Here is a 16,406-nt window from a genome sequence, read left to right on the forward strand (position 1 = left end):
GTAAATACATTGCGGCGCGGTCATTCGCAATCTCGTATTTTAGTTTCATTTTCAACACGCGGCTAATCCATATTAACCACTTAAGACCCAGACCAAAATGCCGGTAAAGGACCCGGACGTTTTTTGCAAATCTGGACTGCATCAATTTAACTGACAATTGCGCAGTCCTGCGACGTGGCTCCCAAACAAAAATAGGCGTCCTTTTTTTCCCCCCACAAATAGAGCTTTCTTTTGGTGGTATTTAATCACCTCTGCGTTTGAAGCACCGAGAGGACCAAATTCAAGTCCCATGGGGGCAGTGGAGGGCACACCGGAGGGGCCATATGCCGGACCCCCTGCACAAAAGTGCGTATCAAGGAGTGTACCCATAGTGACCCAGCGCAGCACACACAAACCTGTATGTAAAAACACACACAGCCCCCGCTATACACACCGGTCCCATGGTAATAGAGACCCCAGAAGGCCCCCCCTCACAGCCGCTTACCCAAACGGGGAATAAGGGAGAGAGGAAAGCAGGGCAAACCCTCAGTCGACCTCCCAGGGGAAAATTCCAGCCATGCCACCTTACCTGAGCAAGGGACCATTTTTACCCGTCCTGCGACCACCGGCTGGAGGTATCCCAGACAGAACCAACGTCCACTAACGGCATGGCTGTTGGCCAGACACTGTGAAAAAGCCAGAGAGACCGGTCATATGTGCGCCCTGGAACATGAAGTTCCCCGGCCGCCCCTGGAGCAATGGGGCCTGTCGTGGACGACCCAAAGCTTAGCCGAGGGCCAGCACACGCTCGATGGTCGAACATGGGGGGGACTACAAGATTTAAGACCCAGCCTGTCACCCAGTCGGCAGTTGATAGAAGAATCTCAGGATCCAAAAATGCAGGAACAAAACAATAAAAAGCGAAAAAAATCTCCAGAGTACGGGACTCTCGAGTGCCTGTCCTCTCCTGACGTTAGGCAGAGAAAAACTGAGGCTGCTAGAGCAGGGTGTGGGTTATACCCGGGGGGCCACGCCCCCTGGGAGGAGCTGCACTGAGGAAAGTGTCAACACTTAAAGTGCTTTTTTTTTCTGCCTAACTCTCCTGGAAGGAAGCAGATAACCCCAAGGTCAAAGGCTGCTGTGTCCGTCCATGAACGGAAAATATATATATAATTTTTTTTTTTTTTAAACGCCCCAATCCCCAGTAGCTCGCGCTCAGAAGCGAACACAAACGCAAGTCCCGCCCACATATGTAAACGCCATTCAAACCACACGTGAGGTAAAACTGTAAAAATAAATTTGTTATTTTGCTTATTCGTAATTTTCGCATTTTTGTACTGTCAGCTATTCGGATGTTCGAATACTAACGAATTCGTACGATAATCCATTCGTTACGAACAGAAACGCACACGTCTAGTCATTACTGCCCCTCTGATCAGACAGACCCCGATTCAGACTACAAAGTAAGACACAAAAAAACTCAGAGTCAATCTGGATTCCAATGAAGAAGTTTTATTAGGAGTAGAGAGTGGCAATGTATATCAAGCACCTCCCACATCGAGCGCCGTGCCCCTCCCCCACCCCAAACAGTATTCTCGAACAGAAATAAATACAAAAAAACAGCATCTCCTGCAGGACCAGGGTATATCTAGAGAACGTGCTGAAATGTCGGACGCCCGCCCGCGTGGTCTGCTCAAGTGCCGCATCGGCCTCCAGGTGGGTCTGCCAAGTCATGTGACCTGCGCCCCGTACTGCCCCCCCTCATTCCTGGGGATTGTCTGGGGCCGGTGCTCTGCCGTGGTCGTCTCCCTTCCTCTTGTGTCCGGATACGATGTCGTCGATGCGAAGAAGTAAGATGGCGGTCTGTGAAAAGGGGGAGAGACAAAAAAGTCACATAAAAATGTTCCTCGCTGTGCGCTTTTCTATTTACCAGAAACACTGAACTTTATACTCATCTCCCCCTATATGATCATACGACACAAAGATATTAAGAGTGTAAGTGTCTCTGTACAGAGACTGATGTGACTGTAGGGGGGAGGGGACATTGGAGTGTAAGCTCCTCTGTACAGAGACTGATGTGACTGTGGGGGGGAGGGGACATTAGAGTGTAAGCTCCTCTGTACAGAGACTGATGTGATTGGCTCAGTGATCTCTGTACAGCGCCGCGGTATATGTCAGATGGTAATAATAGTGTGTGACTGTGGGGGAGGGAAAATTAGATTGTAAGCTCCTCTGTACAGAGACTGATGTGACCGTGGGGGGGAGGGGGAGGATATATAGATGTATAATACTAATAGTGTGTGACTGTGGGGAGGGGACATTAGAGTGTAAGCTCCTCTGTACAGAGACTGATGTTGTTGGCTCAGTGATCCCTGTACAGTGCTGCGGTATATGTCAGATAATAATAGTGTGTGACTGTGGGGGAGGGAAAATTAGATTGTAAGCTCCTCTGCTACAGCGACTGATGTTGTTGGCTCAGTGATGCCTGTACAGTGCTGCGGTATATGTCAGAGCTATATAAATGTATAATAATAGTGTGGGACTGTGGGGGGAGGGAACATTAGATTGTAAGCTCTTCTGGTACAGAGACTGATGTATAAACAGAAAATTCAGTGCTACTACCCATACAACACAGATACCAGAGCTCCCGGGTGCTCGATCCAGTGTCGCTGGCTAAAAGGAAGGAAAAGTGATCCAGCACTCCAGTTGTTGCTCTTTAACCACTTCAATACCAGACACTTACCACCTTCCTGCCCAGGCCAATTTTCAGCTTTCTGCGCTGTCGCTGTTTAAATGACAATTGCACGGTCATGCTACACCGTATCCAATAAACAGAATATTTATCATTTTTGTTCCCACAAATAGAGATTTCTTTTGGTGGTATTTGATCACTTTTTTTTTTTTTAGCAAAAAAAACAGAACATTTTGAGGTGGCACTGAAGGGTACTCATGGGTCGCACTGAAAGGCTGCAATGAGGGGTACTTATGGGAGGCACTGATGGGCATTGATATGCATCTCTGGTGGCACTCTGAACAAATGGTAGCCTTTTATTAAAAGAAGGACAGCACTACAAGTCACAGCAAAATAAAATAAAACCTGACTACTGGCGCGTTTCACACTGAAACTAGTGCTTAGTCATAGCTATGACCAAGCACTAGTTTCAGTGCGAAACGCGTCAGAGGTCAGATTTTATTTTGCTGTGACTTGTAGTGCTGTCCTTTTAATAAAAGGCTACAATTTGTTCAGAGTGCGGCTGTCCAGAGACGATCTTTGTTCCTGCATTGCCTGCACCTGAGTTGTCTGCAACGGAGGATCTTCATCTGGGTTCCCACCTGGAGCGGCCATTTCCTTTCCCCTCTGGTGGCACTGTGGGTGGACACTGATTGGCAGCTGTCTGGGCACAGATTGGCATTTCCCTGGTGTCTAGGGGGGCATACATGGTGGTATTCCAGTGGTCCTGGATTGGCATCCACAGGGGGGGGGGGGGGGGCTGATAATCAGCACAGACTACCCCCTTGTCAGGAGAGCAGCCAATCGGCTCAGCTCTACTTGTGTCTGTCAGACGTGAGTGAGGAAAAGCCGATCAACGGCTCTTCCTGTTTACATCGTGATCAGATACATCTGAACACATGGTAAAGAGCCTCCGTCGGAGGCTTTTACCGAGATCGGTGCGTTAGCCTGATACGCGCAGCGACTGTTATCCTGTTGGACGTCATATGACAGAACCACCGCACGGCCGTCATTTTGCTATAGGCTGGGCGGTACGTGGTTAAAAAAAAAAATAAGTTATTTTTATTGACAAGCCACAGTGAACAAACACAGATGAAAACAGTTGACAAGTTTCAGCCTATAAGGCCTTAGTCATAACCGATGACTTAGGCCTTATAGGCCGAAACGTGTCAACTGTTTTCATCTGCATTTGTTTCACTGTGGCTTGTCAATAAAGATGAAGATTTTTTTTTTTTAAAAAGCGGAAACTGGAGTGCGAATCATTTTTCCTACATTACAGAGACGGATGAGATTGGCTCGCTCTTCTCTGTACAGTACAGGTCAGGGCTATATAAATGTATAATTATGTGTGACTGCGGGGGAGGGGACATTAGGAGTGTAAGCTCCTCTGGTGCACAGAAGGATATAGATGGTTCAGTATTCTGTAGGTGTCTTACATGTGTAAATAAAAATGTCTTCTCCACTCACCTCTACTGCAGTTTTATAAATTTGCAGTTTCACTGCCAGGGGCTCCCAGATTCCCAAATCCGTCATGTCAGCCAAGACGCCGGCCTCTCCATCCACACCCCAAGTCTGACAGCCCTCCTGGGTGTGCTTCGCCTTTAAGAAAACACAAATACCTTTCAGAGAAATTGCGAAAACCGAAAAAATAAATAAATAAAAAAAACAAAACAAAACCAAACAAACACACACACACACACACACACACACCAAAATAACAAAAACAAAATACATTGAGTAATTAATGTAACCTCTTTTCCCTGCAATACAAGATCAGGCAATATCCAAATTCTGTGCCCAGTGCCCATAAAGTGGAACTAAACCCTCCTTATCCTTTTCAGCCAAGGAAGCCGCCATCTTGGCCTCTAAGTTTCAACTGCCATGGTGCTGCACATGTGATCAGTAAAGACAAACGGCCATTGGATGGTTTGACAACACAAGCTAAATGTGACAGTTCGCAACCTGGCATGCCAGGAATGTGACAGTTTTTTTTTCCCCCCCAAGAAAAACATCGATGGGTTTAGTTCCACGCTGGACTCAAAGCAGAAATGTTTAGGCAGCCTTTTAATTGGCATTGCTCAACTTCTACAAATATCTTCCCTTGTAGCAAAACGATGCGGCCATTTAATACTTTTGTACAATAAATGGGACAGTTTCATGTTCTATAAAATTGATTACACTTGAAGACAGTTTGGCAGGGAGCATGTGCTGGAACCGTGGGGTGCAGGGACACCAAGAGGAGACCCTGGGCCACCTCTGGTAGAAGTTTGGGCCAGCCAGCACCAATGGTTCGCCCTGTACTGGGGCTCCAAAGTTGCAATTTGATCAATTGCACACTTAATTTTTAGATTTAAATACTATATATTGCTATTATATTTATTTATATAATATATATTTTATTATCGCTCTCAAAATTTCCACCCACATTAGGCGCGTGGAAATAAGCTGAGGGCAAGTGTGGAGCTACATCAGAGGAGGTGGGCAGGCGCTGCCGGCAGGCAGGGTTGAACAAGAGCAGATTCTACACCCATGCCTCCACCCCATCATTCTCTTAGCAGAGCATACCTGGCATACAGGAGGAGTCTGCAAAGAACTAGATGAGGCGGGGGGGGGGCAGGGAGTGGGGTTGGGCGGGAACTGACAATGTTATTTTTCCGATAACTTTTCCGAGCAACCAACCAGCTTGTTAACTATGGCGGCCCCCACTCCTCTGCCCAGTGCTGTGCTGCAAGCGTCTCTGCATCCTAAAATCAGTGAAAGTGTCGTTTTTTTTTTTTTTTATTATCAATAAAAAAAAAATTATATATATATATATATATATATATATATATATATATATATATATATATATATATATATATATATATATATATATATATATATATATATATATATATATATATATATAAAAAAATACAAAAAAAAAAATACAGCGTGAAATATTTACTTAACAAGGCAGTAATGATGTGTACCGTGCCTATAGTAGCTAATCAGATTTAATTTATCACAGATCAATTAAATAGGTTATGTTGATCTGTGCTACAATAATGGTAATAGATGATCCGCCCCCCATTTTGCATACAAGCTCCGCCTTTCTTGTGATGCTGCACCTGTGGTGTGTCCTATTGAGTGAAATGCATCTTGTAGGCGGAGCCATGCTGGACTGTGACCCAATAAAGCGAGAAGGATAAAGAGAAGAAGGAGAAGAAGGATAAAGAGAAGAAGGATAAAGAGAAGAAGGATAAAGAGAAGAAGGAGAAGGATAAATAGAAGGAGAAGGATAAAGAGAAGGAGAAGAAGGATAAAGAGAAGAAGGAAGAAGGAAGGAAGAAAGGAAGGAAGGAGGAGGAGAAGGAGAAGAACGAGAAGATGTAGTGCAGCTTAAATGTTTGGTGTGCAGTCACAGCAGACCCTCACCCTCAGAGAGGTGAGCACCCGGATGGTGCTGGCTCCACAATTCTGGATCAGCGTCCTTGGAATGACCTCCAGGGCATGGGAGACGGCGCGGTACGGCCACTGGTCTACCCCGGTCATGACCTTGGACTTCTCGGTGAGGATGTGTGCCACGGCCATCTCTGATGCTCCGCCTCCTGGGACCAGGTACGGGTCGATCATTACGTTACGGCAGACCTGCATGGCGTCCTGGAGGTTCCTCTCCACCTCCTGCAAGAAGAACACACACCCTGTCAGTCATAAAATATCCGAGCTATGGGATTCACCAATATTTTATATCCTGGAAGTCTAGGACAGGGGGTCTCAAACTGGCAGCCCTCCAGCTGTTGCAGAGCTAGAAGTCCCATCATGCCTGTAACTGTCGGTCTTGCAATGCCTCATGGGAATTGTAGTTCTGCAACAGCTGGAAGGCCACCAGTTTGAGATGCCTGGTCTAGGAGGACCTATATCCTGTGGAAGCTGTGCTCAGAAGACAAGGCAAGCAACATGTCACCACGGATGGTCTGCGGTCTCCTAGCAGCTGATCTCCTAGTGGCCATGACTTGTTCTGTGAGGAGAAAGGCAGCCATATTGGTAGAGGCAGGACTTTGCTTCCTCGTTTTATAGCTGCCCCTCCCGATGACTAGAGGGCCAACGAGTGAGAAAGCACAGACCTACACAAGGGATGAAGCAGGGAGCTCCTTACACGGAAGGTCGTCTGATACAGCTTCCCCCTCCAGCAAGGAGAACAGTGAGCAGTACAGTAGTGACAGCTTCCCCCTCCAGCGAGCAGTACAGTAGCGACAGTCAACAAATCTGAGGCAGCAGTCCCATAGATCTTCCACTGCAGATATACAGTGGTCCCAGGGCCATAGCTCGGGTGCCAAAGTTTAAACCACTTGCCGACCAGCAATGTACCTGTATGTGGTTGGCATTCAAGCAGCTATATTGGGGTGATACCTGCAGCTGCAGGCATCACCATGGTAGCATTTTAGGGTTGGCTCTCTTGTAAAAGCAATCCTAGTGGCCAACTAGCGGCTGGATTGCTTTTGCTAGCAGTGGGAGGGGATGTGGGATGCACAAAAATCTGGGGAGCCGTCAAAGACTAAAGATTGGTACACGGTCGGATCGGCATCTCATCATGTGACCACAGTCACATGATTACCAGAGCAGTCAAGCCTTTCCAATTTACTAAACAGAACTCCGGGAGTCACTTACAGCCAGGATCTCCTTGCTGGCCCCGCGCAGGACGATGGTGCAGGCCTTGGGGTCCTTGCATTCTGTGATGAAGGTGAAGTACTCGTCTCCGATCTTCTTGATCTCGAAAAGCCCGGCGCCAGTCCCCACGTCCTCTTCCCGCAGCTCGTCCGTGCGGCTGGCGATGCGCGCTCCGCAGGCTCTGCGAATAAAAAAATCAGCGTGATCATCGACATGTATGGAAGGGTAACCCAAGCGTGCCGCCTCCATCGCTGTGCACGGGGGGGTACCTGGCTATCCGGTTGTTGTCGGTCTTGCGGACTCTGCGGATGGCAGTGATGTTCGCTTTCACCAGGTAATGCTGAGCGAGATCTGAAAGAAGATCAGAATTATATGTAATGTGACAAATAATACTCTTTGAGGAAAATTAACTCTATTACATATACATTCAACTTAAAGCTGAAGTTAAATCTGCTTATAGGCTTGCCTTACCAGGTTCCTCCCCTTTAACATAAATTACATTTTTAAATAAAGCTTTTCCCATTTTCAACACCCAATGACATCACTGGGGCTCTGTGCTTCTCTAGGCAATTCAGGTAGGCGACGGCTGGTAGGAGCAGCCAGCAGGGAGATGAAAAAACATCACAGAACCCAGCCTCAGTACTCTTAAAGAGCCCTCAGTCAGGGATGCAAGCAGTGGGAGGAGTTATGCAAATATAAAAAAAAAAAAATGCCTTGATGGGCATCAGTCTGGAGGGGTGGGCGTTCCTAGGCAGGCTGTATTTGCATAGACAACGCCCACATGTGATGCTGAACCTCCGTAATGGAGAGAACTGAAATCCAAACGGGGTGGGGCCAGGAAGAGTCAGTCCATGACAGTCTGTGGCACATGCCCTTCCTGCCCCCCCCCCTCCTTCTTATATCAGCTATAATGAAAGTGTGGGGCCAGGAACAGTCAGTCCGTGATACAGAGTCTGGGGCACATGTCCCTTCTGCCCCCCTTCCTCATCACAGCCATGATGAAAGGGGCAAGGCCAGTCCATGATACTGCCCCTTTTGCACCCCCACCCCCCCCTTTGATGAAAGGGACAGGAACGGTCAATGATACTGAGTCTGGGGCACATGCTCCTTCTGTCCCCCACCCCCCTTCTAATCCCGGCTTTGATGAAAGGGGCGGGGCCAGAAACAGTCAGTAATACTGAGTCTGGGGCACATGTCCCTTCTGCCCCCCTCCCCTTCCTTATCCCAGCTCTGATGAAAGGGGCGGGCCAGGAACATTCAGTCCATGGTACCAAGTCTGGGGCACATGTCCCTTCTGCGCCCCCCCCCCCCCCCCTTCTAATCCTGGCTTTGATGAAAGGGGCGGGGCCAGAAACAATCAGTAATACCAGTCGTGGCACACATACCCTTTCTGTCCCCTCCCCCCCCCTATCCCAGCTCTGATGAAAGGGGCGGGGCCAGGATCAGTCCATGGGATAGAGTCTGGGGCTTCTGGACCCCCCTTATCCCAGCTCTAATGAAAGGGGCGGGTACAGTCAGGCTGGAAATCCTCCATCCTCCAGCCAGGAAGTGAGGCAGGGACTCTGACTTGATGAAGCTTCAAATGCACATTATGAGAAGCTCACAGTGTGCAGTGAAATCAGAGGAAGCCGTTTTACCAAGCTGGTACGCCTGTAGAAGAGTGAAGTTCAGCTTTAAAGCATCACATTTGCCCTTTTTTAGCCCAGTGCAGAATAGGTGGGCATCTGGGTCTTGTATTAGATAAAAGTGCAACCCCTCCCCCCCCCAGCCTCCTCCTCACCGGAGATCCCCTTCTCGGTGATGACCACATCCGGCTTCAGTCTGACGATGTCCTCGCAGATCTGCTGGATGTACTCCTCCTCCAGCTGCAGGATTCGGGAGAAGTCCTCCTCCCGGGTGATCTCGATCTCCGTCTACCAGGAAGGGCGACAAAAAACACAAAACGTTACAAATGTTGTTAGGCCGCGCCGGAAGCTAACCGCGGCCATCCGCCTGACCCTCACCTGGCTCTCTCCCTTCTTATACTCCAGGTTACAGTCCAGGAGGACGATACGCGGGTTCTTGATCAGACGCTTCATCTTGGGGTGGGTGACGTCTTTGTTCACCATGACGCCGCGCAGAACCTGAGAGTCCTCGATGATGCCGCCTGGAATCTGCGGACACAAGAGGGCGACACAAATGTTGGAGCGGAAACCTGAATTGGAAGGAGTTTGCTTAAAGTGTTAGTTCACCTTTACAAAAACTAAAACTGCCTATGGAGGTAGAGGGCCCTAGACGAGCTTTTAGTTTAACCGATTCCCTGCCGGCTCCAGTACTGGGAGGGCAGCCATGGACGTCCTCCTGGGACCACGCCTCCTACGGGCCCCCAGGGCAAGCTGTGTGACCACTTTGGACACAGCTGACCACAGATGGCGGCAAGAGGGCCAACAAAAATCACAGATGGCGGCAAGAGGGCCAACAAAAATCACAGATGGCGGCAAGAGGGCCAACGAATCACAGATGGCGGCAAGAGGGCCAACGAATCACAGATGGCGGCAAGAGGGCCAACGAATCACAGATGGCGGCAAGAGGGCCAACGAATCACAGATGGCGGCAAGAGGGCCAAAGAATCACAGATGGCGGCAAGAGGGCCAAAGAATCACAGATGGCGGCAAGAGGGCCAACGAATCACAGATGGCGGCAAGAGGGCCAACGAATCACAGATGGCGGCAAGAGGGCCAAAGAATCACAGATGGCGGCAAGAGGGCCAAAGAATCACAGATGGCGGCGTGCTTTTAGTTTAATCACTTCCCTGCCAGCTCTCCAGCACCGAGAGGGCAGCCATGGACACCCTCCCGGAACTGCGCCTCCCATTGGCACGATTTGTAACCACTGTGTCCTTCGGACACAGCTTACCACAGATTGCGGTAGAGGGCCAAGATCACAGATCATAGTAGAGGACCAATCATAATGGAAAAAGAAAGAAAGAGGCCTGCTGACACATGCAGCCTGTTCATTCTGAGAGAGTCTCTCTCATGCAGATGGCAGTTCACCACAAAAAAGTCATGAAGACTTAACCAATAACTAGTCAGTTTAAAAATCAGCCAATCGCAGCCTTCCTAAGTACCACCTGACCCAAGTGATGTCGATCTCTCCGCCCATAGAGGAAAAAAAAAAACCCCCAAAGGAACTTGGCTCAGGTGGGTGAATCCAGATAAACGAGTGAATTGAAGGATCTCTCCGCTCAGCACTGACCTTCTCCACCTTGGCGTACTTCTTGATGTCGATTTCCTTGCGTCCGTTCTCCTCCAGCTCTACGGTCTTGACGGCGTCCAGGGCGATGTTGCAGGCCATGTCCGCCCAGCGCTTGATGGCCTTGGTGTTGATGGCGCTGTTGATGATCTTCAGCATCAGTTCTCGGTCGTTGGTGTCCACGGGGGTGCTGTGGGGGGAGGGGGAATGGAAAAATATGAGTGGAGGACTTTGGTTTTACACAGAATGGGGGGGAAAGTTAAACTTTCTCTGACCCCACTAGGGAAATTTCCCCTCACTTCCTGTGACACGTGTGCATTAAAATGTGTGTGTGTGTGTGTGTGTGTGTGTGTGTGTGTGTGAGTGAGTGAGTGACACACAGACAGAGACACAGACACAGAGAGAGACACAGAGAGATAGAGACAGAGAGATAGAGACAGAGACCCCTGGTGTTAACCCCTTCCCCGTCAGTCTCATTTATACAGTGACAGTGCATTTTTTCTTTTTTAGCACTGATCACTGTATTGGTGTTACTGGTCCCCAAAAAGTATCACTTTGTGTGAGATTTGTCCGCCGCAATGTCGCAGTGTTCCTCCTGCGTACCTGATCTCCTTCAGAGTGCTGATCATGTCATCCAGGGCCTTGCGGTAAGCGCTGATAATAATAGTCGGGTGCATCTGCTGCTCCAGGAATTGCTCAGCCACGGAAAGCATCTCTCCAGCTGCAAAGACAGAGCACAGGCTCAAAATAAATATATACACCCCCCCCCCCCCTCATCCTTCCATCTCATCCTCCCTGTACCCTATGCTCCCCCCCCCCCCCCGTATCTTGTCCCTAAAACCTCAAAGTATGTCCGTTCTCCTCACCCAGAATGATGACAGATGTGGTCCCGTCTCCCACCTCCTCGTCCTGGGTACGGCTGATCTCGATCATGGATTTGGCGGCCGGGTGCTGCACCTGGATCTACAATGGAGAGAGAAAAATGTAGGACCCTTCTTATAGGAGGACATGTATGTGTAATAGAAGGGGGGGGGGGGGGGGGACACACACACACACATCGAACCCCCCGCCCACCCTCCCCCATCTCTATCAGCATCTGCAACCGCTGATCCATTCATAAGTTCTGATCTCTCCTTCCCCTGTAATGGGAAGAGAGATCAGCATTCTGCATTGTACCATGTGATCGCTGTGATGACCAATCACATGGTACCCACCCCTTCAGGATCAGCTGGGTACAGGGTCTCTTGTGTACCCAACGAATCAATCGCTGGACAGCTATTCAGCGCTGCTCATAAAAGGACAGGGGGGGGTAAATAAAGGGCAACCGATTCACCCCTGAAAAACAGACTTTAGTATTCACGTCAGTGGTTAAAATCGGGATGATACCCGACCTACACATCAGACCAGAATCTTACTGCCAGCCACACACTGCATTTTAATGTAAAAAGCAATCCTTGTGGCCAAACAGCCACTGGATCACTTTAAACAAGCAAAGGAAAGACGAAAAAAGGAGAAAAGAAAAAAAAAGGAGAAAAGAAAAAAAAAAGGAGAAAAGAAAAAAAAAGGAGAAAAGAAAAAAAAAGGAGAAAAGAAAAAAAGTAAAGGAAAGAAAAAAACAGGAGGAAAAGAAAAGGAAGAGAATGATTATATTGCGTGTGCACTAAAATTTATAATTCATTAAAGCGTATTTTTTCCCCCAAAAATTGCGAGTTAAAAAATGTATATAAAAATATTAAAATAAAAAATAAAACGTTAAGTAAATACCGTGTAACACCCACCATTTTATTCTACAAGGTCTCTGCTTTAAAAAAAATGATACATAATGTTGTAATTTTCTAACACAACATGTAGGAGAGGAATGTGGAGATTTGGTTGAACATCAAACAAGGGGGCGGGGTGCGACGTGTTTATAGACAACACTCACCTCTCGGAGGATGGCATTCCCGTCGTTGGTCATTACAATCCCGCCCATCGGATCCAACAACATCTGAAAGGAAATACAAAAACATCATTACCTGATAAAAAAAACAGAAATCAAACTGTCAGTGCTGCCCAGGTGACATGACTGATGAAGAGGTCCTCCGAGTGCAGCCCCTCCCCCCGATGACACACTGCAGGCCAACCCCCCCCCGGCGCTGTGCGCTCCTACAGCCTCCTGGGATAAGTGACAGCGATGTGACACTAATTGTAGCTTCCTGTACTACAGACCAATCACTGCAGCTCTTTCTCTCCTTGCGCAGAGACTGGTTTTGTCTCCGTCCCTCCTGTAGTGGGTGTGGCATGATGGGCCCCTCCCACAGCGCTCTCTCTTCCCCTTGTGCAAAGTGACTGGTCTGGTCTCCACCCCCTCCTGTACTGGGTGTGGCATGATGGGCCCCTCCCACATCGCTCACTCTTCCCCTTGTACAGAGAGACTTGTTTTGTCTCCGCTCCTCCTGTAGTGGGTGTGGCATAATGGGCCCCTCCCACAGAGTGACTGGTCTTGTCTCCTCCCCATCCTGTAGTGGGTGTGGCATGCTGTGCTCTCTCCCCTTGTGCAGAGTGACTGGTCTCCTCCCCCTCCTGTAGTGGGTGTGGCATGCTGGGCCCCTCCCACATCGCTCACTCTTCCCCTTGTACAGAGAGACTTGTTTTGTCTCCGCTCCTCCTGTAGTGGGTGTGGCATAATGGGCCCCTCCCACAGAGTGACTGGTCTTGTCTCCTCCCCATCCTGTAGTGGGTGTGGCATGCTGTGCTCTCTCCCCTTGTGCAGAGTGACAGGTCTCCTCCCCCTCCTGTAGTGGGTGTGGCATGATGGGCCCTCCCACAGCGCTCGCTCTTCCCCTTGTGCAGAGTGACTGGTCTCGTCGTCGTCGTCGTCCCTCCTGTAGTGGGTGTGGCATGCTGAGCCCCTCCCACAGCCCCGCTCAGCATATTTAGCGCACGGTGATGTCCATCCCCCCAGTGGATGTAATATTACACTCCTCCCATCTGCAGGGTGACAACGCTGCTGTGCGATTTCACTGCAGAAGGAACAGCGTTGTCACTGCTACAGGAAGTGGAATAATAACAGATCTACTGGGGGGGATCAACAGGCAATATGACGCAGAGGCTTCTCCGCAGAGATCTCCCTCCAGACACGTAGCCCTTACCTTCATCATGGCGCGGGGCCCCAGGCAGGTGCGGATGATGTCGGCGATGGTCTGTGGAGAGGACACACACAGTCAGGACACGTACGGTTAGCAGTGATTGGACGGTGGACAACAGACAGAGGATTACCTTGGCCGCATTGATGTTCCCGGTCTGGACCTTCCTGCCGGACTCCCTCCTTACATTCTGACCTGAAATACGAGACTGTCAGTGAGACGCCATCAATGCCCCCCTCATTCATAACACCGATCCCTGTACTGTGCCACCTCAAGGGCCCCACATCTATACAGGGGCACTCAGGGGCCACACACACTTGTGACAGGACCTGCCCCCACCCACACAGAGACCTAAACAGTGTGGCCCTCAGGGGACCCACATTAATGACTCCACCCCTTCCATTAGTGTGCTGTGAAGCCTAGATGTATACCACTCCTGCCTTTCCCTGGGGCCCCTCAATTATAAAAGACCACCCAGGGGCCCCACATTACTGATTCTACCACTTTGCTTGTTGTATAGTGACCCCTCCCTTCCTTCTGACCCTTAGGGGCCCCTCAATTATAAGGCACAGGGGCCCCACATTGTACAAGGACCCCACCCCCCCCCCATTTATACCAGCCCCTGCTTTGCTAGGGGCCCTTAATTAGGATGCCGCCCACCTGCGCTACACAGTGGCCCCATATTATTTACTCTGCCCCTTCCTTTGTTGTACAGTGACAACCCCTCCCTATTTACACCACCCCTGTGGCCCTCAGTTATGATGCCGCCCACCTGATGTGTATAGTGGGCCTCAGGGGCCCCACATTGACTCCACTTAAATGTGACATTTATGCCACCCCCTTTCCTGTGACCCTCAGGGGGTCCAATCAACTATGTTGGCACCTACCGGCCCTGTCCAGGGGCCCGTCATGTATAGGCCCCACCCCCAATTATGCGTCTCACTTGCTCGGTACCGTGGCCTTTAGGAGCCCCACAATGACTCTGCATTTACACTTCAGCCCTCAGGGGCACCTCAGTTACGATGCCGCCGCCCCCCCTGCTGTGTATAGGGGCCCCATATTTATGACCCCACCCTCTTTCCTGTGGCCTTTAGGGGACCCATCACCTATGTTGGCACCTCCCTGCCCTGTCTATGTATAATACCCACCCCGGGTCCATAGGGGTCCCTCGTGTATAAGCCTCACCCCCTGGCCCTTACGGGCCCCTCGTGTATAAGCCTCACCCCCTGGCCCTTACGGGCCCCCTCGTGTATAAGCCTCACCCCCTGGCCCTTAGGGGCCCCTCGTGTATAAGCCTCACCCCCAGGCCCTTACGGGCCCCCTCGTGTATAAGCCCCACCCCCTGGCCCTTACAGGTCCCCGGGTGTATAAGCCTCACCCCCTGGCCCTTAGGGGCCCCCTCGTGTATAAGCCTCACCCCCTGGCCCTTACGGCCCCCAGGTGTATAAGCCTCACCCCCTGGCCCTTAGGGGCCCCTCGTGTATAAGCCTCACCCCCTGGCACTTAGGGGCCCCTCGTGTATAAGATTCACCCCCTGGCCCTTAGGGGCCCCTCGTGTATAAGCCTCACCCCCTGGCCCTTAGGGGCCCCTCATTCATTATGACCTACCCACATTTATTGCACCCCTCTGTATATGGACAAAGGCCCTCAGGGGCCCCCCCAATGATAACACTCCGTGTCTGCCACTGTGGCCCCTGAATTATGATGCCACTTACCTGTAAATAGAGGCCCTCAGGGGCCCCACATTACCGATTCCATCACTTGTATGTGATAGTGGCCCCACATTTATGCCACCCCTCCCCCCCTTTCCTGTGGCCCCTCTTCAACTATGTTGGCACCTACCTGCCCTGTCTAGGGGCCCCTCATTTATAAGCCCCACCCCCTGTGCTCAGGGGCCCCTCATTCATTATGATAACGACCTACCCACACTTATGGCACCCCTCTTTATGAGGACAGGGGCCCACAATGATAACACCACTCTTTGTCTATCACTGTGGCCCTCAGGGGCCCCTCCTCCATGTCATACACAGTGCCCAGTCATGACAACCCTGGCCGGGGCCTTCTCACCCCTCCCCCACAGCACAGGGCCCCCGGGGTATATCAGGGGCCCCATAGGGCGGACACTCACTAAGCACGAGTACCGGGCGGCCCATCATGGTGGCGGAGATTCGGAAGATTCAGGGATCGGCGCGGAGAATCTTCTGGAGAAAGAAAAAACGCTGAGCCGCCTCCTCCTGAGCGCACACTAACTGCGCAGCTCCGGCGTCTCAGCCAATCACACCCGCCGCCGGCGCGCCTCCGCCAATCCCCTGCCGAAGGGCGGGGCCACCAGGGCTAGGCTGCGCAAGCTAGGTTGACCCCGCACCATCCGTTGGAGGCCGCATGGCAACCATTGGCCCAGAGCGCAGGCGCGGCCATGACAGTGCGCGCTGCATGCCGGGAGTTGTAGTCCAGGATTGAGGAACCTGCGATCATTGCTTAGCAACGGGCCTGGGGCGCCCCATAGAGTTGTATAGGCCTCACAGGTGCATGCTGGGAGTTGTCGTTTTTCCTGGTCTCCTGTCATTGGCCGTTGGTGACACTTTCTAATGACTAAATTAGGGCAGAGAGAGAGAGAGAGAGAACTAGGGTGCAGAGGAGAGCTAATACAAGTACATGGGGATCAGAGGAGACAATACAAGTACATGGGG

General features: G+C 50.5%; 1 protein-coding gene across 1 annotated transcript; it reads right to left on the reverse strand.

The window, feature by feature from the left end:
• Positions 1–1,471: 1,471 nt before the first annotated feature.
• Positions 1,472–15,978, reverse strand: CCT3 (chaperonin containing TCP1 subunit 3). Its single transcript, XM_040333857.1, has 14 exons — positions 15,845–15,978; positions 13,850–13,911; positions 13,723–13,773; positions 12,516–12,578; positions 11,458–11,554; positions 11,195–11,312; positions 10,595–10,781; positions 9,364–9,513; positions 9,141–9,273; positions 7,630–7,711; positions 7,361–7,541; positions 6,128–6,373; positions 4,178–4,309; positions 1,472–1,842 (listed from the first exon to the last, which is right to left on the reverse strand). Exons 1-14 carry the CDS (start codon positions 15,870–15,872, stop codon positions 1,741–1,743), a joined length of 1,632 nt encoding a protein of 543 aa, XP_040189791.1. The 5' UTR covers positions 15,873–15,978; the 3' UTR covers positions 1,472–1,740.
• Between the last annotated feature and the right edge of the window lie 428 nt (positions 15,979–16,406).

Source organism: Rana temporaria, chromosome 13 (genome assembly GCF_905171775.1).
Source record: "Rana temporaria chromosome 13, aRanTem1.1, whole genome shotgun sequence".
Classification (NCBI taxonomy): Eukaryota; Metazoa; Chordata; class Amphibia; order Anura; family Ranidae; genus Rana; species Rana temporaria.

What these genes read in the sequence shown, in the direction of transcription:
- CCT3 (XM_040333857.1), bottom strand. Translation starts at nt 15,872, where the DNA reads ATGATGGGCCGCCCGGTACTCGTGCTTA. An exon ending in GGAATGCCATCCTCCGAGAG is followed by an intron (nt 11,555 to 12,515) that starts GTGAGTGTTGTC and finishes TCTCCATTGTAG; the next exon opens with ATCCAGGTGCAGCACCCGGC. An exon ending in GACAACAACCGGATAGCCAG is followed by an intron (nt 7,542 to 7,629) that starts GTACCCCCCCGT and finishes TTTTATTCGCAG; the next exon opens with AGCCTGCGGAGCGCGCATCG.